Source organism: Cladophialophora yegresii, assembly GCF_000585515.1.
Source record: "Cladophialophora yegresii CBS 114405 chromosome Unknown aczIN-supercont1.3, whole genome shotgun sequence".
Lineage (NCBI taxonomy): Eukaryota > Fungi > Ascomycota > Eurotiomycetes > Chaetothyriales > Herpotrichiellaceae > Cladophialophora > Cladophialophora yegresii.
This window is the reverse complement of record NW_006913047.1, coordinates 3,615,492-3,640,615: the sequence shown is the minus strand read 5'-3', so window position 1 is coordinate 3,640,615 and position 25,124 is coordinate 3,615,492. Positions and strand designations below refer to the sequence as shown.

At 53.8% G+C, this 25,124-nt stretch overlaps 9 protein-coding genes across 9 annotated transcripts; 2 read left to right on the top strand and 7 right to left on the bottom strand.

Annotated features, from left to right (window-relative positions):
- Window positions 1-2,839: 2,839 nt before the first annotated feature.
- A1O7_05054 (uncharacterized protein) lies at window positions 2,840-4,669 on the bottom strand (the record flags this gene model as incomplete). The annotated part of the gene is made up of 1 exon (XM_007759064.1): window positions 2,840-4,669. The coding sequence occupies one exon, from the start codon at window positions 4,667-4,669 to the stop codon at window positions 2,840-2,842; it is 1,830 nt and encodes a 609-aa protein (XP_007757254.1).
- A 1,387-nt stretch (window positions 4,670-6,056) lies between these two features.
- Window positions 6,057-7,250, bottom strand: A1O7_05053 (uncharacterized protein; the record flags this gene model as incomplete). The annotated part of the gene is made up of 1 exon (XM_007759063.1): window positions 6,057-7,250. One exon carries the CDS (start codon window positions 7,248-7,250, stop codon window positions 6,057-6,059), a length of 1,194 nt encoding a protein of 397 aa, XP_007757253.1.
- Window positions 7,251-8,085: 835 nt separating this feature from the next.
- Window positions 8,086-9,112, bottom strand: A1O7_05052 (uncharacterized protein; the record flags this gene model as incomplete). The annotated part of the gene is made up of 2 exons (XM_007759062.1): window positions 8,086-8,441; window positions 8,530-9,112. The coding sequence occupies 2 exons, from the start codon at window positions 9,110-9,112 to the stop codon at window positions 8,086-8,088; spliced, it is 939 nt and encodes a 312-aa protein (XP_007757252.1).
- A 363-nt stretch (window positions 9,113-9,475) lies between these two features.
- A1O7_05051 (uncharacterized protein) lies at window positions 9,476-10,399 on the bottom strand (the record flags this gene model as incomplete). The annotated part of the gene is made up of 1 exon (XM_007759061.1): window positions 9,476-10,399. The coding sequence occupies one exon, from the start codon at window positions 10,397-10,399 to the stop codon at window positions 9,476-9,478; it is 924 nt and encodes a 307-aa protein (XP_007757251.1).
- A 378-nt stretch (window positions 10,400-10,777) lies between these two features.
- On the top strand, window positions 10,778-12,988 carry A1O7_05050 (anaphase-promoting complex subunit 6; the record flags this gene model as incomplete). Its single annotated transcript, XM_007759060.1, has 2 exons — window positions 10,778-10,874; window positions 10,923-12,988. 2 exons carry the CDS (start codon window positions 10,778-10,780, stop codon window positions 12,986-12,988), a joined length of 2,163 nt encoding a protein of 720 aa, XP_007757250.1.
- An 843-nt stretch (window positions 12,989-13,831) lies between these two features.
- A1O7_05049 (F-actin-capping protein subunit beta) lies at window positions 13,832-14,752 on the bottom strand (the record flags this gene model as incomplete). Its single annotated transcript, XM_007759059.1, has 2 exons — window positions 13,832-14,630; window positions 14,721-14,752. 2 exons carry the CDS (start codon window positions 14,750-14,752, stop codon window positions 13,832-13,834), a joined length of 831 nt encoding a protein of 276 aa, XP_007757249.1.
- Window positions 14,753-17,475: 2,723 nt separating this feature from the next.
- Window positions 17,476-18,558, top strand: A1O7_05048 (alcohol dehydrogenase; the record flags this gene model as incomplete). The annotated part of the gene is made up of 2 exons (XM_007759058.1): window positions 17,476-17,684; window positions 17,736-18,558. 2 exons carry the CDS (start codon window positions 17,476-17,478, stop codon window positions 18,556-18,558), a joined length of 1,032 nt encoding a protein of 343 aa, XP_007757248.1.
- A 1,364-nt stretch (window positions 18,559-19,922) lies between these two features.
- A1O7_05047 (uncharacterized protein) lies at window positions 19,923-21,368 on the bottom strand (the record flags this gene model as incomplete). The annotated part of the gene is made up of 2 exons (XM_007759057.1): window positions 19,923-21,114; window positions 21,166-21,368. The coding sequence occupies 2 exons, from the start codon at window positions 21,366-21,368 to the stop codon at window positions 19,923-19,925; spliced, it is 1,395 nt and encodes a 464-aa protein (XP_007757247.1).
- A 970-nt stretch (window positions 21,369-22,338) lies between these two features.
- Window positions 22,339-23,870, bottom strand: A1O7_05046 (uncharacterized protein; the record flags this gene model as incomplete). The annotated part of the gene is made up of 6 exons (XM_007759056.1): window positions 22,339-22,446; window positions 22,505-22,789; window positions 22,844-23,288; window positions 23,344-23,579; window positions 23,631-23,705; window positions 23,766-23,870. The coding sequence occupies 6 exons, from the start codon at window positions 23,868-23,870 to the stop codon at window positions 22,339-22,341; spliced, it is 1,254 nt and encodes a 417-aa protein (XP_007757246.1).
- Window positions 23,871-25,124: the final 1,254 nt, after the last annotated feature.

Here is a 25,124-nt window from a genome sequence, read left to right as displayed (position 1 = left end):
CCGCTGCATAATTATTTCATGGACGGAGATCGCAAGACTGTTTGTGTTATGTTGTAGCTCGGTCCTTTCGGTATCTCAGAGAATCCTGGTAACGAACTATCACGGCGCGTCAGCAGAGCCGATTAAGTTCAATGGGTAACGTTGTATGATGCTATGAATTCTAAGACGAAGAGAGGTCTATGAAAGAGTGCCTCGCTGCGCGGTTTTGGCGTGGTGCAGCATGCTTGCAATCCAGCTAATCAGAGCGCAGCGTTTGCGGCGACTTGCCATTTGGCGAGGCTGGCATGCTGGACGAGGCTGTGGCTGTGGCAGTGCACCCTGACACGGACCAAGATGACTTTGTTTCTGGCAAGGTAAAGTCAATACCATAGCTAGATCGTCAGCCAGACAAGAGCTGGCTTACCATCGTCCCTGTCGAGGATCCTATCAGATCACCAACGGGAGAAAATACGTGTCATCCTTTTGTCCTGTCCCTTCACGTTTTTCGATCCTTAGAAGACACTGCATTATGCTGGCTCGCTGACACTCTCGAGATCTGGGTTATTGTAGTGCGCCATCGTCGAGCTACCGAGTATCCCGTTGGGCCTACATTGTAACCTGACTGGTGAAGATCAGGATTCTGATTAGTTCGTCCAAAATGTCGGCGCTTACTATTTATGATGGGAAGTGTTGCAATGTGACGCCTCGGATCACTTCTACCGGGTCCCACTCCGACCAGCAGACTCCAAGCGCGACGGTGCAGTGTCGGCCAAGCCTCGTGCAGCACCTCAATTAAGTCCCAGCCTACGCTAGGTGCACAAATACAGGCCAGAAGCAGAGAGAAACAGCCTTAGTCACCGTCGATCACGTCACCCAATGCAAGGAGATAATTAATGCACGGAATTGCTCCAGCAAAGTATATAAACGCACCGTTTTTCCGACGATACTGCCCGATCTGCTCTTCCTACCTACCCATAAGGAGCACAGTACTCTGTCTTACGCTCTCCGCTCCCTGTCTACTCATTTCACGACCCGGGCTGGGCTCCTCCATGCGTACTCCCATGGCTGGAGGGCGTACACCCCACACAAGTCGTCGGCACAACCGCCGTACCTGAATCGGTACCGGTACTGGCTGGGACGACCGCGAGCGGAGCCCCTGCACCTGCCGCCCCACAGCGCGAATCACCGGCCGCGAGGGGCTGGATGATGCCCCTAAGGGAGGCATCGCAGAGGGCATACGTCGTGGAGGACACGCAGATGAATTGGCCTGGGGTGGAACATCTGCCGCGGGCCAGGTATGCTAGTTGAGGTTGAGGGAGGGCGGCCGCTTGGGCGGCGATATAGATGAAGGGGAGGGTGAAGAGGGTGGATGTACGCATGGTGTGGAGAGGAGAATGGGGTGGGGTGGTATACGTTCGTATGTATATAGTGTTGTTGTTGTGGACGGAGTTGTGGCTGAGTTGTATTGATTTTGAGTTTGATGTGAAAGGTGGGTGAGGGAGGGAGGCTCAGAGGCTGAGGCAAGTACATAGTGGGTTTCTAGATGTTTGAGATTCTCCACGAGACTCTTTGTGTTGTCTGATAATGGGAGGTTCTTTGTCCAGCCCTGGCATTTTTACACAGATGGAGTGAATTGAACGAAAGGCTGGTGAGAGGGCTTTGTCTGAGAAACAAGGGAACAATGAGATTACGGTGTTGAGGTCCTGCATCCCCAAGGGAGGTGCACCTGCTTCGGCACTAAGCCGCACCCCATTGTAGCGCTATCCATGTGATCAGAAGACTCCATTACCTGAAAACCATGAAAACCTCGCTAAGAGAGTACGAAGACCCATTGCAGGTTGGCTGGGACTAGTAATGCGGGCGAGGAAAATTGACGTGAAGAGTGAACTCGGATACATGACAGCGTGGCCCTCAGATGACGAGAACTTCTCAGCATGTAAAAGTCAAAGACAAGTCCATGCCCTAGAACATGCAACTGTAGAATGCTCACCACATTCAACTTGAGGAACCAAGCCAGCCGTGGCACATCTATGTCCATGGCAAGGGTGTCAAACTGAGCGAGCGGAACACAAGTATCGAGTTACATCAATTTACCAGACCAGTCCTGCGAAGTGAGAGAGACGGTGAAGGAAGACGGCGAGAAACCTGGCCAGTTGAGAATATGTACTTGTGCAAACGCAGCAGCGCATCTTTCTGAGTGGTGCTTCCTCCAGCTTCTAGCACCAAACCCCCGGCCAACTACGTAACTTCGCCCGAGTCCTGCAGCGCGCATGGCGGTCAGATCTGTTCAACATTCAGTGGTTGGTAGAAATTCGAACTTTCCATGACGGGACGGAGTATTGGAATTGTCGACGTTGAAGATGTCGTGTCGCGTCGTGCTGGAGAAGCGTCCGCGAGGCTGTGCGGCCCTGAAAGCGGCGTGCTGAAAGATGTCAGGCTGAGTCCGAGGTTTCTCATCACGACTACCGTAGGTACTCGTACGGAGTACGAACGGCAGATCTGCAGCCTTGCTGAGTGTTAACGTGGACCGCAGAGAAGGCTTTGCCCGATACATGATGGCCTTGGTTTCCATATTCCTTGGGCAGCCAGCAGGAACCGTGTACCTCGTTCTGTAGTTGAGCGTATGTCGAGCATGTTTTTGTTCGAAGGTAGGAACAAGGAACCATATATCAGCACGCAAAAGATCTCCTTGTGGTCTCATCGCGAGGTACTGCCACGAAATAGGGATCAAGCAATGATACAGGAGTTATGAAGCTGAGACGTGTTTAAGTGGCCAGGACCACAAACTGAGTCCGACGCCTTCCGCTATGGAACTGGTTTGAACGCCGCCAACACCAACGCTGGCGGTTTCGAACGATAATCAGCAAAGCGCCCGCCATTGCTCCTTGCCGCGCCCAAACAGCACCACCTTCATCTTCACCAACTCTTTCACAAAAGAGATGCCTGCGGGCTGCGGTACAATCAAAGCCAAACAAGATGCGCTGGTCGTGCAACCATACACCAGCATCCTTGTATGGCGACTTTCAAAGAATTGAGCCACAACATGCGCCAAGACGGCAATGGTAGCGCATCGCCATAACGGCAGGGCTGAGGATACTATGATCGGTGATTTCGACAGAGGCTCCCCCAGCAATGTCACCGGGACCCGGGCTTTTGGAGTCATGGGCGTGTGATCAACTGTCGGCCCTCCACAACCACGCAAACCGTCTGCGTGCGGATCACAGCCGGGCTTCGACGTCGCTTCCACCCGGCCAGAGGCCTTCAGGCTTTCCACCTCTCGCTCGAATGCCTGCAACTGAGTCTGTAGACCCTTGATTTCGTCCATCGCGTCGTTGAATCGTTTCTGCCATATCGTCTCTTGGTCCTGCAAGTATGCGGGCGACGCTGCCGTTGCGCTCCTCGAAGGGTCCGCTCTCGCGATTCGCCGGCGAGCGACAACAGATGAATTAGGAGCACTCACGCAGGTATTGCTTCTGGGTGGATGGACTGCAGGGTAACGAATATTGGAAAAGTTGAGATCGGCGACCATTGGAGACCCCCATGATGCCGTCGACGAAGAAAGACCTGAGTCTGGATTGTCCTCGAATCGCCAAGGTATGTCGTCGTAAGTCGCCTTTAACGACGATATGAGAATATCCTCCCTGTTGATCGCAGTCCCAGTATCCAGGCGCAATCTTGTTTGCTGCATCATGCTGGTTCGATGGATGGGAAAGAAAGGAGCGGGCGTTACTGGTGAGGTGCACCTTGAAAGCCGCTCCAGTGCGTCCTTCAATATCGGGAACATATAAGCCAGAGCCCAGTCCCCGATTACTTGTGTCCAAACCAAAAACTTGTTGAAATGTTTATCCTTGCTGAGATCGAATTGGCAAAGGGGGGCCATGTAATACGTTTGGCCGTCCGTCAGATCAAGCCAATGAAGATTGATCAATGCGAAGCTGTTATCAATGGCGCAGGAAAATGAGACCGGTGGCCCAGAGCTCTGGCAAGCACTTGATTCTCTGAATGCTCTTGCATACAGCATTTGCAATGCCCGAACACAATAAGAACCCGTAATGGCGCATTGATTGTTTGCCGCCTCCACCCGGTGTTCTTTGTTGCCATAGGCACGTTCGAATGTCAGGAAAGGGCAGTAGGTCGCTGCGCCTGCGTTCAAGTAGCCGCTATCCCAGTGGACCATCGTTCCGGTAGCTTGAAGCGATTGTGGGAGAAGCGACAATTCTCTGCTCAAGAACGCAGCTGCCGAAAACCCGCAGACTAGGCTAGGATGTGGTACGGAAAGATCATACATCGGTCCGGCATGGTTGACAGCTCGTTCGGGCAGAGCTTCACGGCTGCTGAATGATGGCACCATACAGCGGGAGAGCGGCTCGCTTGTAAGGGGCGGCAGCAGATTTGGAGGAAATATTGGTGAAGATCCGAACCCTCGGCCTGTAGCGACTTGATTCCAGAAGCAGATCCTTTGTTCGTCAAAACGAGACGAGTCATCATTTGCAGCTTCGAACATCTGCAGGAAAGACGACGGTATACGGTCCTTTGGTGTGCTGTCAAGAACGCGGATCTGATGGCTTGTTAACACCTCCCGCCGGAAAGCTCGCCATGACAAGTGACTGCCGTCATAGGATGTTGATGACGGCTGATCTGAATCATCGGAACATAACGAGGACGTTGAGGATCTGCTGGAGGAAGACATCGTCCACCGACGCGAAGGTTTCCGCTAACTTTGAAGTACTGGTCTTGCAGCGTTTTGCAGTAGAGCCGTCAACCAATTTGTCAGCTGTATAGACACACTAGCGGCACGACCGCCAGCTCAGGGTTGGTAAGAGAAGCTCGGTGCAGACTATATTGTGGTTACTGAAGCCCCGCCACAATTTTGACAATGCGGAAAAGGAAGAGAAAGTTGACCAAGGGCACGAAGAATAGACGGGGGTAAATGCGAGAATGGCAGGGCCGGATTCCATTATAGGAAAGCCTTCACGAGAATGGATTAGGGGTTCAGTAGGGTTGAGGGCGCATTCCGCTTGCCCTACGTTATGTTCCTGGCTGTGAATATTTGGTGTGCCATTCCGACGCCTGATGAGATCAACGACGAATCGACAGAGATGTGCGGAGATGGATGGGTTGCTTTCACTGGACTTAGCCTCTGCGGAAACGCTTGCTAGGTACAGGACAAGCACAATTACTCCATCGAAGGTACCAGTCGTACCGCTGTGCCTGAGTGTACACGTCTGAATGCTTGTGTGGAAGGCGTAGTCACACAGACATGATCATAGATTGGTGGAACGGGCGACTGTGACTCTGGCTAGGTAGCTAACCCCGATGTCAGGCCAGGAGCAGTGTTTCATCATGACAGAACAGGCAAGGTCTAGGGGAGGGGGCTGCTGTTATACTCGAAATGTACGTCGAGACACAGGTTTGAGATAAACTTCGCGCGTGGGACGGTCTGCGCGGTTCGAGCCAAAAGGGGGAGATGGTTATCGGGTGTAGACGTGGAGACATCTGGACGCCTTCAAGAATCAGGCGGGTGGAGAGGCTCATCTCTGCAGGATCAGCAGCAGCTTGAGCGCTTCGAAGGAGTCAAAATGGTGGAGGGAGGCAGATGCGTGGATGGAAATGAGGACGTTGGCGACAGACCAGAATGGGTCTAGCTAAGCTTAGCGCAGCGGCAACGCGGCCAATCACCGCAAGGAGCGTTCCCACCGTTGATTCGCGGTGCATCGTTTTCCCTTTACCTGCATTCCGACATAACAGTCAAGCTCTTCCCGGAAGCAGTCCTTTAGCACTACACCTCGTCGAAGGTACTACCGCTTCCTCTACCGTGCAGACTCGCTCTCCACCTCACTGCAGCGTAATCCTCGGTCCGATGAGCCTTGGCTGCGGCGACCGCGTGGGGTAACAGCAAGCCAACAAAGGGCCAAGACATCTCGTGTATTAACCATTACCATTGTTTTCGTTCATCATGGTCTCGTAATGCTATGTACAGTGCTTTTGTTTGTTTGCTTTTCTGTCTCCCTGACATCGACATCCCAATTACTAATAACCAATAACTGAGCCGACATATTGTTAGTCTTATGCTTCCCTTAGGATATCCGAATCCACTTCGGACTGACTTGAGCCAGCACACTCTTGATCGCCCCCAACTTGCTCTGGCCTGTGTTCAAGGCGCTGCCGATTCCTGTCGCTCCGTCTAGGTCCGCGTTCGGAAAGCCATCAGACAGATGTTCTCTGCCAGAATCCAGCTGGACCAGGGCATCGAGATTCGCAAGGAGTGTAGAGATCTGTTGCAGGTGACAATTCTCTGCCCAGACAAAGATACTGCTCAGTCTCGAGAAAAGGCATTCCACGTCGTCCTCGTTGCAAAGAGAGTACGATCGGATGGGTGCGCACCTATGCGAGAGGCCACCGTGGGATGTGTGCAAATTTAGTGTTGCCATCTTGCCGTTGCCTTCTGAGTCGTTGTGGATCGAAAGGGAGAAGCTCTGTACTGCTCTCTGGGATTCCCAGAAGAGGTTCCTCCCATGGCGTTGTATGAATGGCTCTTGTGCCGCCTCGGCGAGGAGAGCAAGGGCATTGTTACAAGTCGAGGCGGATCCGGCCGCGGCATTTTGAGCGGCTTCTAAAGAGCTGCTCTGGACTTCGACTGTGAAAAAGGGCCAGAGGATTGTGTTGTTTCCGACGATGGGCTGCGAGATGTTTGCCAGATTGCAAGGCTCCCCATGCGCGTTCGAGATGATTCCGTCCTGGAGTTCGAGTTCATGTTCCGTGAAATTTTTCGAGCTGAAGCCAACAGTGATATTGGGCTTAGGCACTGGAAGAGGCATGCTCCAGGCAGCATTCTGACTTGAAAGCCGATCGACTAGGCTGCCATTTGGCACGGCATCTGTGTGAAAGGCCGTGTCGGTCTTGATCTGGAGCTTCTTGGATGATTGTGTTGCGGCTTGGATCAACGGCAGCAGCGACTCCGTTACCTGCCTATCGCTCATTCTCGGCTTTCTTTGCAGCCTCTGTGCGAATCTCCTCACGTCTGGATGAGGCCGTCGGATGTCCTTTGATGGTATCCCCAAGGCGAACGCATGCCTGCTCCATTGCTCCTCCGTGAGTTGGCCGTCTTCGATATTGATGCGGTTGGGGCACAGGCTGTGCTGGCGGAAGTACGAGGAAGTGTACGGAGCAGCTTTCTCACGGTTGAAGAGATCCCTCGATGGGAAGTACTGAGTGGTCTGAGACGATAGGGTGCTCGCTGGGCTGGTTAACTGAGGTGTGGCGTAGGCCATGGTGGTTGTTCCACTGCGTATGAACGTGGATTTGTTGACCTATGTTCGGGCCAAACAATTGTTTTACCTTTACCTGATAATCCACAGGGGTCGGAGGTTGGTGATACCTCTATATACCTCGTCCTCTGTGCATCGCTCTACAAATACAAGTTCCGCCAGGGAATGACGCAGTAGCAGACCTCACCTGTACACCCATCTCGAATGATACTATTCGTGGTTGCTCGAGGTACCAAAGAAAGACTCTGATTTGTTGACAGCGCAGCCAAGCTCAGTGACCTGCATTAGCCCCGAGCATTGGCGGCGGCAAGCGAACGAGAGCCGCATCTCTGTTAGTCAAGGAGCTTTGTGCCTATCCGTTTCAGAATCTACCAATGCCAGCGGTTAGCATGGCACCTACATGGCAGCGATCTATTCTCGTGGCCAGGTGGGGGGACTCGGCATACGCGATCCAACGTCGGGCGCTTGGCCGATATGTCTAGATGTGCGCAGAAAGGCTGAGAAGATCGTATTGACGCGGAGTCCGTCCTTACGCTCACTGATGATGCGCCATTCCTAGCCTGCTTTAATGGACTTCGAGGCGGGTTGATGGGGAGATCGGTAGATAGCAACCATTAATTGGTGGTTCAGATACCAAATGCAACTCGGGCTTCTCCAGTATCCAGGGCCTCGCAAATCAGTACTCAAGTCAGCGAGCCGGAGGACCTTGCCGCCATAAAGGGTACCCGATGTGGAGCAAGATGGGCAGCATACGGCGGATAAGCTCTCGTTGGGAGTAACATTGATACCGGTCGCCGCTGCACAGAGAGCCAAAGCGGCAGACCCTGGGAATCGGCCATCACTGCCGGTGGTCAAGCAAGAACTCTCTGGCCTTTTCATTCTCTTCATGGGAAGTACTTTCGGCAACAGACTTCCACTCTTCGTTCTCCTTCGTGATGCCTTCAAGTTCGGCCTTGACAGCTGCCCAAGCATCGGCGCCTAGAGCGAGTCGTAGAGGCGGCTTCGTCTCGTTCCGGTTAGAAGCCAGCTCGTGCAAAACCCTAGCACAGACCGCCGGATCACTCCATTGTGCAGTGTTTTCCAAAGATGCCATGTAGGCCTTGATTTTGTTATAGCCACAAGCAGGGTCCTCATATGCAGGATGCCTCGGTGGTAGGGTCATGTTCTGAACGAAATTGGTCAAGACGGCACCAACTGCTTTGCCGTCAGCATCCAATCGCTAATATGGGACAATTCGCCCTTGGCAGGCGGACTGGCACAATACGGGCAGAGAAGGACTCACGTTCAATGATGGTGAATTTGATATTCCAATCTGGATGCATCTCTTTGGCGACGGTATCTGTGAAGCCTTCCAAAGCAAACTTGCTCGCATGATACAATGCTCCACCGGGAAAACACACTCTTCCACCGACTGAGCTGATCTGCATGATCAGTCCACCCTTTCCGGGCGCATTGACTTCGCGCATGATGGGCAGAGCTGCCTTCGTAACATTCACAGGGCCCCAAAAATTGGTCTCGAATTGGGCTCTCGCATCGGCATCCGGAATTACCTCCGTATCGCCTGTTAGGCCATATGCGGCATTGTTCACGATGACATCGAGGCGGCCATAGCGATCCACAGCCGTCTTCATGACATGGTCGATTTGTTCTGCGGCTGTCACGTCGAGCCCAAGCTTGAGGACGTTCTCGTCGTCGTCCGGAAGGTAAGACAGTGTTTCGGGCCTCCGAGCTGTAGCAACTACAGGACAGCCCGCCTCATAGGCATGCTTTGCAAGCGCCTTGCCCAATCCGGACGAACACCCAGTGACTGAATCTTTCAGCACTGAGACTGAAAACAAGGGACTGATGCTTACTAAGCCAGACATCCTTCTCTGCCATTGTTCTGGAACTCTTCAACGACACTGAGGCTCCACAGGTATTCTTTGATAGCACGTTGATAGAAGTCCTGCTTTTGCTGTAGAGCTTGGGTGTGAAGGTGCTCATACTGCATCTATAGATTTCTGTGATCTGGTGAGATTGGGCAACAGCCAATAAGAACCCGTGCCCACAGAACTCGGCCTGATAGGCCATCAGATACATAGAACCATTGCCGACACTGTTGATGTGACGTGGCACATTGAGAACGTATTGTGCGATTCTCTGATGCGCAGGAGATCTTCGTCGGGAAGAGGAGCACATGCGAGAGCAGTTCCCCTATCAGCAGAATGCCGATCTGCATCTTGCCGAGTTCAGTCCTCGTCCGAGTCGTAGTCGCCTAGAGCTAGCCCTATTGATTTTGAAGGAGCTGGCGCGTGTCCCGATTGCCTGACTGGCGGGGCTAAAACAGTCTCGGTCTTACGGACCAAGCCGGGAACGAGAGGCTTCTTGATCTTCTTGGTCCGCTCGAAGGATGGTAGGGGCTGTGGTTCTTTGGATGATCCATCCTGTACCGCGCTCCCTCCTGAGGTGAGCGCGTCCCTTGCCTGTACTTCCTCTTCGAAGGCCTCCTTGCGGGTCTCAAAGGCTCTGCGAGCAGCTTCTGCGTCTTCCAATTCCTCTCGCTCTCTTTGCTCTTTCTGAATGTCTCTAACCTGGGCAAGTGCATCTTCCTCCTTGCCACCCTTCTCGCCGCGCTCTATTCTGGCATTTCGTTGTCTGATTTCGTCCAGGGCGTCGGCAACTTGCATCTCACGTTTGCTTTCTTCCATCTTCTGCTCCAGCTCTTCCATGGCCCTCCGTTCAGCATTCTCTGCCTCGTCGGCCTCTTCTCGCTCCAGTCTGTCAAGGCGCTGTTCATCGGTCTCTTTCAACTCGCTGCTTTCAGGATCTCGCCACGACTCGAAATTCCGCTTTGCGCCACGCTCGGCGGTGTAGTCCATGTTTTTGGGGTCGGTCTTGAACGTGATCTCGGAAGAACATCTTGTGCAACGGATGTAGAAGCGGTATATGGAGATGGTGAGGTATTTCTCATCTGTCGTCTCCTTTCGCGCATTGAATTTGCGACCTTTGTATATGTACTCGCCACAAGAGGTACATTTCATGCTGAACGGGGCCATCAGTCGTACGGGGATGGTTTTGGGTCCGGTTGGTCGCAGGTGCTTAGGAGTCCGGGCGATTTTGGAGGGATCGAACTCTGGAGGGTAGTATTTCGTGAGCACCTTTCGTTCAGACATGTTGGTGACTGGGTGGGGGAAGTAATCGTGTCGACCGTGGAAGATGATGTAGTAAGCATTCCGTCTTCTGAACGCAGTGAGAAGAACAGTAGAGCAAGGACTGGTGAGGGGCCAATCGGAATTCAGGGTGTGCGGCGCGTCACTCTCGCCTCCCCCACATTTCGCTTCGCAGTCAAGAAATGTACTGTGTATTTGTTGGCTGCAGTCACGATCCAAAAGTGAGCGGAAGGTAAGGTGAAGGTGTCTTTCTAGTAAGAATGTTACAGAAATAGTGCAGTCGCCTGATGCTCCTGTCCCCGATGCCCCAGGTACCCTCTAGAGACTGCCGATGTATCTCGACACAGTCACCCAACTGAGTTGTGCTTCGTTCCCAAGACAATGGACAAATACCTGCGGCTATGGCGACAGGATGCCCTCAACAAGGGCCAGCATGAAGCAGCCATCTATATCGGTGACAAGGTTCTCGCTCTGACCAGTATGTGAGTACTACCAGTCTCATGTTCGCCGCCACTAACAACAACAGACAGTGACAGCGACGCCTTCTGGCTGGCTCAAGTGCACTTTGCTCAAAACAATTTCACGCGAGCGCTTGCTCTACTGTCGAGGAAGGATCTGATACATCGAAGCCTGTCCTGCCGGTACTTAGCTGCTCACTGTTACATCAAACAAGGCAGATATGACCAAGCCCTCACGATACTTGGACAAGACAACCCCATCCACCTCATCACGACCTCTCACAATGCCAGGAGGAAACTAGCCCATATAAATGGCCACTCGTCGAAGAATATTACACAGCGAGGGGTCAGGCCTCAAAGAGAGAGGATAGAGCTCAGTGAAGAACGAGAGCGGGACCGAGAGTCAGAGAAAGAGCTGAAATTCCAGGCCGGCATGTGCTATTTACGTGGCCTGTGTTTTGCGAAACGGAATGCCTTTGATCGGGCACGAGACTGCTACAAGGATGCGGTCCGAATAGACGTTCAGTGCTTCGAAGCATTTGATCAGCTCATGAAGAACTCCCTGATGTCCCCCGCGGAAGAGTTGGCATTTCTTGAAGAACTGGACTTTGACTCGATACGTATTGAAGACCAGTCCCTTGCTCAGGAAGCTGCTCATTTCACCAAACTCCTCTATACCACTCGCCTGTCAAAGTACTCGGCGCCCGCGACGCTTGCAAACGCCACTGAGACTCTGTCTACTCACTACAACCTTGCGTCCAACCCAGACTTGCTCCTTACTCGGGCAGAAACATTGTACACTCAATGCCGCTTTCACGACGCCCTTTCTATCACGACAAGCATACTCAATTCCCAGAACAGCTCTGACGGCGCCGTCGGCTCGTCCTCAAGCAGCACGAATGCCTCTCTCGGGCACAGCCCTCGCCTTTACCCCTTACACCTTGCTGTTCTCTATGAAACAGGGTCCCACAACACCCTCTTTCACCTTTCTCATACCCTGGCGACGCATGCTCCACACGAATCCTATACGTATCTGGCGATCGGCATATATTATCTGTCTACTTACCGCATTGCCGAAGCCCGCCGATTCTTCTCGAAGGCATCCTTGATGGATCCACATTCTGCAGCGGCCTGGATTGGGTTTGCTCACACTTTTGCTGCTGAGGGGGAACATGATCAGGCCATCGCTGCATACTCCACCGCCGCCCGATTGTTCCAAGGCAGTCATCTCCCTCAGTTATTCTTGGGGATGCAGCACCTCGCTCTCAACAATATGCAGCTGGCGTGGGAATACTGCTTGGCGGCTTTCGAAATGAGTAGTGGGGCATTGAGAACTGGCCCCAATGACGACCTTGGTAATCGGATCTTCAGCAACAGCGCCAGTCTCGGCGGCGATCCTCTAGTACTTAACGAGATCGGCGTCATTTTATATCATCAATCGAACCTAACAGCCGCCGCAAAGTTGTTTCACAAGTCTCTTCAGCTGGCTTCAGAGTTGGGCTGCAATATGACTGCATGGGTGGCTACTAGAGCAAATCTTGCACATTCACTGAGGCGGATGAGCAGATTTGAAGAAGCTCTGTCAGAGTTTGATGAATGTCTTCGAACAGCCACGGGTGGGGCTGCTCCCGCGTCGGCATATGAGCCGGGACATGGCATGAGCGCCTTTGCCCATCTGAGTCTCGCGGGAACCAGCACAGGGCTCAGTTCCACTGGTGCAGCCAGTGGCTACGATGAGCGAAACCTCATTGGCAGCATTCATACCAGCCGAGGCTTGGTGTTGTTGAGTCTGGTCGGCCGTACCAAGGACGCAGTAATGGCTCTCCACGAAGCCGTACGCGTGCTTGGCGGAGACGCTGGCGGAGGCGGCGTTGCTGGGACTCTCCTCAGTCGCGCTATGGAATTTTGGTCGCTTGAGGAAGATCAAAACTCTGAGGAGCTGGAAGACACCACACGGCAGGGGCCTTTGGGACCCCCAGCAGCGAAGTTCGGGCCGCGATCGCGGCGGAGAGGGAAAGAAGCTGATACTGGTCCGACTTCGACGAGACACACGAGCAACGAACAGAGAATTGAGCAACGAATGGATGCGCATGCTGATGAGATCTTGGATGCTGCTTTGGGCGCTGCCAGATGAAGCGGTCTGGAAATATCCTTGGTTTATGATGATTGGATATACAAGGAGAAAGCTTGTCTCCAGCGACGACAGCGACAGGAAACCGAATGGCGGTTGGGAATGGACCTCACACTAGGACAGCCCTGTCAGGACGGAATCCGTCACTGGGAGCATACTGGCATGAGTTGCATGTGGATATGATATTCAGTTGGTCATGCATGACGAAATCCAAGCACATGCGAGGATGGGATTACTGGAAAGCTGGACCAGCTTGTTGGAATCCAGCTTGCTCGCCGGCACCACCACAGGCATTGACCATCGCTCTGGCAGGTCCAGCTCCCCACCGTCGAGTCACACGATTAGTTGTGACGGGAGCAGGAGATGAACAACGAGGAGTTGATTATTTGACATTACATGGAGTCTGCCGAAGAGATTGATGAGCTATGTAAGGCAGTGTCAAACTCGGCTGATGTGCTACGCTTCTACCCATGCTGGCAATCCACATCGAGCCAACTGGGGGAGAGAAGAGGCTTGTAGCGTTTGATTGCTGCACAGAATCATGTTCTATCCTCGGACCCAGCGGGGGTTGGTTGGTGACTCCGAGCGCTCGAGATCCGCTCTCAAAGTATGATCTCAGCGTGTGAGGCTCGGGTCGTTGTCGTAAGGACCATTTGAGCTGGGGAGGATATCTCTTTTCATGCACGTTGCTTGAATGCTCACTCAATGCCTCGCCCACTCTCGAGGGATTATGGCCTTGCCGCACAAAAGATGGTCCATAGCATGACACATTCAAGCCCTTTTGCGCTGCCCATGACAAGTGTGCCCAGCACGACCATCAAAATGAGGCACAGCTTCCTGTCTCACTCATTTCCCTCCCATACTGCTGATAACGTCCCGTTGCGCCTGTCTATCCCGATTGACGCCCGTCAAACTGGCCACGCTTCTCAGGTCACCTACCACGTCCTTGGCCTTGCCAAAGTATACCTCCTGCAGCATGTTCCTCATCTTGCCCTCCATGTCCTCGATCAACCGTCCCGCATTGACGACATGTCCACCATCCTTGCCATTAGCACCCACACTCTCGACCACCAAGTCGGCCTCGACCTGCCTCGTCATACTCCCGGCCAGCGTCAACTGGCCGAGACTCTCGCTCTCGCGGCCCAGATGCAAGATGACCGTACTCGTCAGTTTATAATGGCACGTCTTGGAACTCGTGGCGCCGCCGCGCCGCTCATCCACCTCAAACACGTGGATACTATCCCACCCGGCGTCCTTGCCTTCCTTCTTCTTGAGCAGCACCACGCCGGCGAACCCGTCGTCCAAGTCCCACAGGTACACGCTCCCTACCCCACCTTCGTAGTACATCTGCCTGTAGACCTCGAAGGCGGTGTTGGCTTCGACCTCCATCTTCCGCACGCGATCCGAGGGGTACGTGGCGTCGTCTAGTGGCGGGGAGAACTCGTTGCTCCAGGGGGACCGGTAGCTGTCGCCATCGCGGTTGTAGTCGCATAGGAGGTAGTCGCGGCCCGTGGAGGGGCAGCGTTGGGCCGAGAGCGGCTGGTCCACGGACGAGAGCAGGTCCTCCGTCAGTGAGGGGACTAGGGCCGTTATGTTGGTGAGATGCTGGGGGATGGATGTGGGTGGGAGGCGGCGGAGGAGGTCTCTGTGCGAGGAGGGGTATCGTTAGTGCCAATTGAACTGCTTCTCACAGGTGGTCGCTGTGCCGGCTGGGTGAGGTGAGGTGCTTGCTTACAAGGCTGCGTCGAATTGGGCTTCGCTGGCCATGGTGGTGGCAGCTGAGCCGCTCGGCTCGGACTGCGCCAGTCGAGGGATAAAGAGGAAAGTGAACAGGATAGGGGGAGAATGTAAAGAGGAATATTCACTTCTTAGGACCGGCGTCGATTTGGGTTGTTGTCGTGCTTTTCGTTCGCGCGGGGTGCAGTGGAAACGTTGCCAGTACGGTGCGGGCGACACGAAGGACCGCCGAGAAAATACGGCGACGGCTAGGTACTAAGTATCGAGGACGGTCATGTTTGCACTTTTACTCCATGGAACTGATTAATCGCCATGTTGTTTTCCTGCTACCCGCACATGTCACGCAGGTCTCAAACGACCCGTCTCGAAGCTCTTTCAATTCGGTCAAGCGAGTTTTGAATGGATTTTGTCGAGATGTTCAGGTTCTTTTCCCGGCACTTTATCCAAAAACGACCTCCAGAGCTTTCTTGGTGACCGATCACCCAGCAGCCTCCCCAGCCCTTACTTTTGTCTTTGCAACTGATTGACAGGCTAGCTCTCATGGCCAGACTCGGGCGTAAAGTAAGGCAGATTCCATGCATCTGGTAGGCACAGGCGCCGACGTTCCTGCCTCGTTCGAGTTTGGGCTGTGCCCCGCGGCCTCGTATTTCTGCCTGAGTAAACAACAATCCGCTTTGCTATTCTGTTGACAGTCGTAACCCAGTTCCAGAGCCATATGTTTTCGGCTCGCGTGCACTCTGCATGAGTGAGCCTAGTCGTGAGATCTTGCTTAACTTGGCTACCTTTCCAACTCAGCCTGGATTTTCTGCTTCCGGTCACTTTGACTTCGGACGACTCGGAAGCGCCACCAGAAGATGTCATTCGAATCCTCGATAACGCACTTCAAGAAGGTCGTCAAGTTATCTTGGGATCTGTACAAAGCGCTAAAGGATGGCCCCGAGGAGATCAGGAACATTGCCAGGGACCGGACAACTGTATATGGAGGTCTCAATCACATCGAAGACGATCTACAGTCGAAGGACTCTGCCATCAAGTCTCACGGGGAAGCCGAATGATGCATCAATCTATGACCGTCAACCTCAAAGCCACTTTGGATCAGGTACAACAGCTTGTCGACAAGTTCCGGCCAAGGGCATCCGGCGGAAACCGTCGGAATAGCTATGGATCAAGGTGAGATGGGTGGCCGGCCAGGGAAAGATCAAGAGGTTGCATCAGGACATTTCTTCCATATCTCCAGCTTCAATCTCCTGATGACATCCATGCGAAAGTGAGTTGAGCCCTGAACCCTCCCAGAGGAATGGTGGCGCCTACGTTCCTCAGCTCGTCGCTCCAACGCATCGAGACCGGTCTGGAAGAGATGAGGATAATGGCAAAGGGAACCAGCAAAGCCGAGCAGACAGACCTGGGAGACACAACAGTTGAGCCGCCACTCGAGGCAGGCGAAGTTGAAATGGATAAGGATATCCCCTCGAACGTCGGGTCTAGGGGCGGGCTGGCAGAAGCTGAAACTCAGCCAATCTCGCCACCAACGGTGACGGAAAACAGCGGCCATTCGCTGGCAAACCGGTGGCTTACTCCTGTCGTCTCGCTGGCGTCCGATAAGTTTGTGAATAGAATCAACGAGCTCCCCTCTGATATGCATTGGGAGCTCGCTCAGGTCGTCTTTTCAAATTGTCGTTTGGCTTGCTTCGACTTCTACTTCACAAACGGTAAATGTCTTGGAGAAGGATCCCATCTGTGCGCAACATCGGTCCCGCCATACTCCCATGAGACGAAGGTATTTGCTGATATAGAGAGCTTCAGGCCTTTGGCGCACCAAATACGCTCGCGATGACCCTCCGGATGAAGGCAAATTGTTCCAGATAGACGACAGTCAAGGTGCCCTAGTCACCAGATGACCCGGCATAGCGAGATTGGCTCGCCAAGGTCCAGCTCGTGCATGGACGGGTGAACGAGCCTGATGTTGTGCGGGCTTAAACGATCATGAAACTACGTCAAACCACACCAACTCTTCTCAAAAATATCAAGGATCTCAGCACTGGTAGGTTAACTTAGGGCCCTTGATCGGCACCGTCTCGAGGACCGTTTGGTAGTAGCGTTCTTCCTCTGCGAACACCTGAGCACCTGGGATGCTGCTGGATGGCTGAAGCCTTGTGGAAGGTGATACACAGACCAGGATTCGGAAAGAGATCACAGATGAATACATTCTTGAATCGCTTATAACTCCTGCTACAAAGCCGCGCAAGCCGTCAATACTTCATTCCAACCACAATCCCGGGACGAGGATGGCGAAAGGGACCCTAGGTTGAGACGAATTTACATCCCACACCTCTCCTTCGCCTCTGGATCAGAATCTTCGAACGGCCAGCGTACGCAACGGTCGTGTTACAGCAATGCATAGCTGCGGGTCCCCATAACTCGGGCTAGAATTCAACTGCTGAAATCCAAAAGCGCAACAAAGGAGTCTGGAAGACCGACAAGCGGCAATAGGAGGCGTAACATCCGACGGACCATCCTGATGTTCGCACCCACCCCGCAACCCGGCCGACATACCGGCTTAACCCCGTCCGTGAGGGGCATTGCAGCGGCACGATTGCATACATCTTTGGACATAAACCATGATGTCGTGGCGCGCGAGGACGGACATAAGAAGCTATATACCCCTTGCGGGAGACGCCTCTTCTGATCCATCTCCAGACCCTAGGAAAGACCCTGTACAGCGTTGAAGTTGCACAGCGTAACGGGCAGAGAGAATGACACCTAACCTGCCCACTCGGCAACTAGGAAAGGATGGACCACAGGTGACGGCCTTGGGCTTTGGGTTGATGGGCCTGTCAATCTTTTACGGCAAAAAGTTGCCAGATGATCAAAGATTGGCCTTTCTGGACCATGTCCTTGCATCCGGCGAGACGTTTTGGGATTCTTCCGATGTGTACGGGGACAGCGAAGACTTGCTTGGACAGTGAGGTTCTTCTCCTGTACCGAATAGCCCGTTCTCACTGATGTCCCACAGGTGGTTCCAAAAGACCGGCAACCGAAGCAAGATCTTCCTGTGCAGCAAATTCGCCAACGTTCGGCAGCCGGACGGCAAGACAAAGGTGATCAACGACCCCGCCTACATCCGCGAGGCATGCGCCAGCTCCCACAAACGCCTGGGCCTCGAGCCCGGCGACGCGATCGACCTGTACTACTGCCATCGGATCGACCCGAAGCAGCCCATCGAGACCACCGTGCAGACCATGGCCGAGCTCAAACAGGAAGGCAAGATCCGCCATCTCGGCCTCAGCGAGTGCTCGGCCGACACCTTGCGGTGGGCGTGTCAAGTGCACCACATCGCCGCCGTCCAAGTCGAGTACTCGCCTTTCTCGATGGACATTGAACACAACGGCCTGTTGCAAGCCTGTCGAGAACTGGGCGTCGCGGTCGTGGCATACTCGCCCTTCAGTCGCGGTTTCCTTACGGGAACGATCAAATCGCACGACGACTTCGAACCGGACGATCGACGAAGAATCATGCCCCGATACTCTAAAGAGAACTTTTCAAAGAACATCGAACTCGTGCACGCGATATCTGCGCTGGCGGAGACCAAAGGCGCGACGCCCGGCCAATTGACGCTGGCCTGGTTGATGGCACAGGGCGATGACATTATCCCCATCCCCGGGACGACCAAGGTGAAGAATTTCGAGGAGAACATGAGCAGCTTGAAGATCCAGCTCACGAAGGAAGAGGAGCAGGAGATTCGCGCCAAGGTCGAGGCGGCCGAGATTACGGGGGATAGGTATCCGGAGTTTATGTTGGGGAATCTCTATGTGGACACCGTTCCGCTCAAGGAGTGAGAGGTAGACAATAGATCTCCGGGACGGGTCAGTCCTCGTAGAGAAGGTTTCCATGGTGCATAGTGAAAATTCCAGTGCCGCGCGTGCAGCACATCGTCGTTAACGGGGACCTCCTCTACCCAGCATGACACTGCGCCTTCTCGGACCCCCCAAGACGAAGGACCTCGGGAGGAATGAGTTTGAACTGAGACTCACAGGGAAGGAGAAGCGACGAACACTCTCATTCGGGAAACATGTCTGTCTGGCATTTCGCGCCAAGGTTACCTACCCACCTACCTAATTATCTAGGTACCTATTTCCCATCCCGTTTCGTAGTCCCTCCTTGCACACCTGCAGGAAAACTTGACATTAGTGATGTACGAGAGTCATGAAGACACCTGACGCCCGGATTGGTCCGCAGCACGTCCAGGAGATCCATCATGTTCGACAACGTATGTATACTAATTCCACAATAACACAGGTATCGCGAGAAGTTTTATGACGTGGAGCCTCCCAGACATAATTAGAAGTGGACATCTCACCTACTGTACACTTGGCACCTTGCGCATCCACGACTGGCAGTGGACGTGGAATGTCCAACTCCAACCTATCTATCCCCAGGGATGAAATCTTGTGTCTATTTCTTCCATCGAGTACAGTATGTGGCATCCCTCGGCCGGGTAGGTGTCCTTGCTCCTTGACTCGTTGCGTTGGCTGCCCGTATGCGTCGGTATATAGAGTATGTGCCTGCCCTTCCTTTCTTGCTTTCCCTGCTTTGGCTCTGGAAAAGGTGGCAACAGATCTAAGCCTATGCAGCCGAGATGTATGACTATCTATCACTCAGCGTTCAAGCCCTCGATAGACCCACACATATGCGATTAGAGTAAGTGGCTGAGGTTGTGGAGAGATATCATGTAGAAGCCGTCTGTAGAATGCCAATACCCACACTTCACGTCTCGGCTTGTTCCACGAGAACGGAGAACTGTAGCTGGCTTGCACATTGGATTGTCTCTGGAGATCAGCCGCGGACAAAATCTGAGACGTCGCGGAAGGGATGTCCTCAGGCCAGAAGGATCAGAGAATCCGAGGGAACAAGTGCGGTGTCTTCTAAAGACAGAGATCTCTAGACCTCCCTTCCTTTCGAGGACCGCGGCCTCTCAACAAGAACAGGCAGCAGCAATGGAGTCCAAGATGGGCACAAAGGGCTCGCAGGAGCAGTCCGATCGATTGCTCGCGAGTAGCCTCCACGACGCGACCGACTCGTAATCGCTCCTAAACACGACCTACAGGTTCATTTGTGCCGCGAAACAAAATCACATACGCAGCGGAAGCTACACTTCGTCAGTGAGACCACGATGCTTTTTTTTGGAGGCGCTGTCCAAGACTCATCCATCATCGTTTTCCTCTGGTGCTAAGAAGTCGAGGTCACTGTCGGGGCTTTTCGATCCGCGCCTCTCTTTTGCCCCTGCCGCTGCACTCCTTTCACTCTTCCCGTTCAAAATATTGTAGACGAATTCCCAAGCACCGGCAATCTGGTCACCTGGGCGTAACCTGGAGTACATCTCCGTGACCCACGCGTCCGTGCCGGTGACGAAAGCTTGCAACTCTGGTAAGCTGGATATCGTGCTGTGGTGAATGAGGTGGAATGGGGTCTGCAGAGGAGCGATCAGGTCGTCGAACGGAGTTTGTGCGCCGGCCTCGGTGGATGATGAGGGCGCATTGGCGGCGCGTATTCTCTGCTGGATCGCTGCACTGGACACCTTGTCCACGAAATTGGCAATGACCTCGATGCGTTGGTTGGACGACCCCTTTAGCAAGCTCAGTCTACATAGCTCACCGACGCCACCGAGCACGATGAACTGGATCAGATCAGCGTCACTGGGTGATTTCTTTGCTCGTAGTCTCCCGGCCGATGGAGCCCTACTCAGAGCGTGGAGATGGCCCCGACACAGCCCGTAGAAATGATAGGCCGGTACAAGCTCTGTGCCGGGGTAGACTCGTAGGAGCTCTTTGACGGATTGGAGACACAGGGAGCATCTGCCATCTGGATAGTGGACCGGCTCGGCCTCGTGGCTGGGATGTTCCGAGACCAGAATCGTCCGATAGCTCTCGAGGAAATGGTACATCGTCCACGCCGCCACATGCAGCCTCCGGATCAGCCTGTGTTTGTACGGGTTGAAGTTATCACATCTCTTGAACTTGGGCAGCACATAGACCTTCATTTGCAGCCAATTTGTCAACACCTGCAACATCTTCTGCACCTGGGCTTGTCGTTTCAGGGTCTGTAGCAGGTAGTCGAACGAAGTACATGGCTGCGGAGGAGGGTAGATGGTCTGGATATAGTCGTATAGATACCGCGCCCTGTCGTGGTCGAGACGACCCTCATAGTCAGTGGTATGCTCGTAGGCGCACTGCAGGAGAAGTGACCGGGTGATGGCGCCCGCGTGGTATCGTAGGTACGCATGGACGGAGCGAGAGGCCAGCCGTAGAGCGAAAATGTCGGCCAAGGGAAGATAACAGAAGATCTGCGCAGTGATTTCTCCGGGAAGGGCAAGCAGTGCTTCCCACAGCTTTTGCCTGTACAAGAGTCATCAGCATGCAATCCAGGGTCCCGTTGAGTGTACCCACGTAGATTCGGAGCCGGGGTCAACTTCCTTTGACGAATTTGATCTCTTGGAGCGGGACGGAAGACGCAACGATAGTACTGCAAGGCTCGGCCGTCCAGGAGCATGGATGTCGGCTGCTGAAGGCCTCCTCGACGATTCTCCGCTTGGACCACCGGTGTCCAAAGTGCAGACGGTGTTCGTTCGTCGGAACACGTTGGTGATCATTGTGGCGTGTGGCCGGGCGCAGTCCTGCGACGATCTGCTGTCGAGGTGGTATGATCAGACGAACTGCTCCAGATGTATTGAGGCAAGTTCTCTTTTGCCCTCACGGAACCTCAACGACTGATAATTATGCAATGCTGGCTTTAGGCGAGCCAATATCGAAGCATTATGTCCTGTTGGACACTTCGCCGAGGTCCGTTTCCGCCACGCGTCCGGACAAATGGTAGAAGCACGACCTGCGCGACCAGCAACAGAATCAGCTCTACGTGGCCAAATTCCCTTCGACAAGTGCGCCTGCAACAGATTGATGCCGGCTACGTATCCCTCAACTGTCTGATCATGGCGCCAAAGAATACGAGCACGAGCTTCTTATACGGAGTACCTTGCGGTTACTCGGCCTGGAGCAGGGACAAGGGACAAGAGTTTGCAAATGTCGAAACGTCAGGGCGCATTGGAGTCGCGTGGGGGGATCCCTCAACGGGGCTAGACCGCCAACGATCGCCAATGCATTGGCATTGATAGGCGTTGCTTGGTATCTTGGTATTTTCGCTAGCGAGGCCAGGACCGATGGAGAAAGCGCGCCGCAAATGCTTTGCTGCAAATGGTACTCGACGCGACAGCGGCCGACCGCCAGAGCGGAAGCCCAACAGCCCCCGGCCAGCATTTGGAAGTCGGCACGGTCGGTCCGCCGTCACGACGGTGATAATGCGTACCTAACTCAGCTACTTAGTACGGAGTACCTCGTATGATATTGGAAAGTTGAGGAGATACACAATGTAGGAATGGACTAGGTTGGTAGATGTCGGTTCGGACAGTACTGTGTACGCTATACTTCAGGCCGTCTTTCGCCGCATGCTAGTGTAATGCCGTCTTCACTCAAGGCTCTATCCTCTCCGGCTATGCATCTGAGGCCGGACTTTGTACAATGAATCAAATTTCGTGCCTGCTGCCTGATCTTCGGTCATCACCACGCTTAATACTTCGTGCGAGAGGGCAACATTTTCATCTGGTCCATGATGTTCCCTTCGAGTCCGAGGACGCCGTATATCCACTTCAGAATGATGAAGAAGCTGTCGGGTTCCTAGTCATTGTCAGCTTTTCTGGTCTGTCGGCGCGGCCTGAGAATCGCTGATACTTACACCCATGTGCTTCTTACCCTTGACCATCCTGGCCAGCTTGGGGCCACCGTGCTCAAGGGCGACAAACATGTCGTCGATGGGGAAGATCTCGTCGTCATTACCGTTGACCAACAACATCTTGGTGCAAGGCTTCTCGAGAGTGCCGTCGTTCAACAACGAGAACTTGCCGGCGTCTTGGATGAACGATTCGAGGTCGGGATACCCGAACTTGTACGTGAATGTGCTCGCAAGGTCGAAGGGATACTCGAGCTTGTTGACGTGTTCAAGCCACTCTCGGTCAAACATCTGGAGAGGCGATTAGCACAGAGATTGGTCACGTGGGCTACGGGCATCGCTTACATGATGACAACCACCACCCAAGCTGATACTGGCGAACAGTCTGTCTTTGTGTGTGTGGGCCACCCTGAGAGCATAGTAGCCACCTGTTGAGAAGCCCCAGACAATGACCTTGGTATTGTCGATCGCCTTTTGGGTGTCAATCCAGTCGAGGACGCTGGACCATTGACGATCGGGGCTGGTAGGATCTTGTCGGAGAGCGGGGGAGTCGCCAGTGCCAGGGATCTCAGCGATGACAGTTGCCACGCCCTTCGACAGCCACCCTTGCTGCCAGACCGCCAGTTCAGTGCGATAGCCGTCGAGCCCAGTGATGATCAAGACGCATGGCACAGGCGACTGCGCAGAGGCGTTGGGTGGAAGGAGGAAGTTGACAGGGACAGCGTCGCCTTCGCCCTCGATCGCATGCTTGTGAGGGATCTTGACCTCGACAATGGGGTGCTCCATGAGTCTATTCCCCAGTCAGCCATGGTCGCGCCAATTGTGCATGCATCTCCGTCACTGACCCTGCGCCCTTGTAAAAGACTTCTTTGCCTTTCGTCCAAGCCTCCTTTTGCTTTGGCGACCGAGGTGTTGGGAAGCGGGAGATGCGGTAGACGGCCGAGCTTCGAAGATAGTATTCTGAGGCCTTTTCTTTCTCGCCCGCCTTCTCTGCGTCTTCGGCGATCTTGGCGAGTTCCTCGGCTTTAGGAAAGTAGTTCTCTGCGTACTCATCCCAGTCGTAGGGTTCTTTCAGGCCTTTCTGCAGAGCAATTTAGCTTTGGGCCAAGGGACAGCGACTGTCGATGCTGACCTGGATGATCTGTTCCGCCACGGGCTCGAAGTCTTTGATGCTGCCGAACATGAACGGATACACTCCCATCGCACACTGTTTCCCTCACATGTCAGTGACTTTATCTCGGCCTCAACTTCTCCACCAGCCACATACAGGTGCCTTCCATTTTGTTTCCCACAACTTCTGGTACGACTCGTGGTGGATGGCAGGTTTGGTGATTGCATCTTTGATGTAGTATTTCTCCGAGGCTGAAACCATGGTGGGCATACAATCAGGGAAATCGAGGGTCTGTGATGCGCCCTGTAGTCAAATGCAGGCTGCGATGAGGTTATATCGTGTCTTGCAAATCGCACTCGAGAGAATGCGGCAATCAGGATCAGTGTCAACAATCTACCATACACGGCTCGAGGATGTCCGAAGCCGACTCCGGCTGGTCGACTTTGTACGAAGGCGTGCACGATTAGCGTAAGGGGCAGAGGGGCACGAGGGCTTGGGGTTCGGGCTCTCTAGGCCTCACTAGGCGATCGGCTAACTAAGTTAGCCCAATCTTGCCCTCTCCTGACCCGATCATTGAGGTGGCTCTCTTCATGGCTGGGTGGCGTTTTGTGTTTTACTCCAATGCACGCTCTTCGAGATACGTACGAAACATCCTTCTCTCGAACGAAAAAAACTGGAGTTGGAAGCGACGTCAGTGGTGTAAACAAATCGTCCCCCTGCAGAAACTTGTACACAGTACGGTGAGGCACAGTAGGCGGGGTTGTCGATAGGTCTTGACCGGGACGCCGAGCGAGGAAGGTCTGGCCCCCAATAGCCACGAGCCTCTGCGGACCACGAATGCCGTTTTAGAGGGAGGCCTGCAGGGGCTCTGTTTCTATATTCAGGTTGGCATGTCGTGCTTCAATGCCCAGTAATTGGTCCGCTGCTAGACGAAGGGATATCCGGGGCACGAATTACCCGGCGCTGTACACAGTATGTACTTGTGCTGTGTACCCAAGCAGGAAGACCTGGCTAGGCTCGGGGCTATCGATGAGCCAGTTAAGGCCCTCCGCATGTGCCCCGCCACTCACAGTCCGACCTGCGGTACAATTCGTGCCGCGCTGGACCCGGTACTTGTACGACCTATTCCCCAGTGACCCTCCTGGAGAAGAGACGGACCTCTGGTATCGAATGCCCTGCGGCCTACTCTCCAGGATGGGCGTTGTCGTCAATTCAATCACCGAGCTTTACTTCGAGTTTGATGTGAGTCAACGCTGGAAGACATTTATTTGCAACAGGTCCTGAAGTGTGTGGACGGTCATGCGTCCGCATGACAAGCACCCGACGAAGGACTGTCCGCACCAGCCCATAATCCTGCACCGTGTGGCACCCACAAGGGGTGCGACGAAGCAGCTGACGCAGCATATCCGCCGCATGACCACGTAAACCAGCGCTCTTAAACATGAAAAGGTTTTCGCCAGCTCTTCATAAGCCACGCTTCCCAATCAACGCGACGACAAATGGGTATGTGGACCG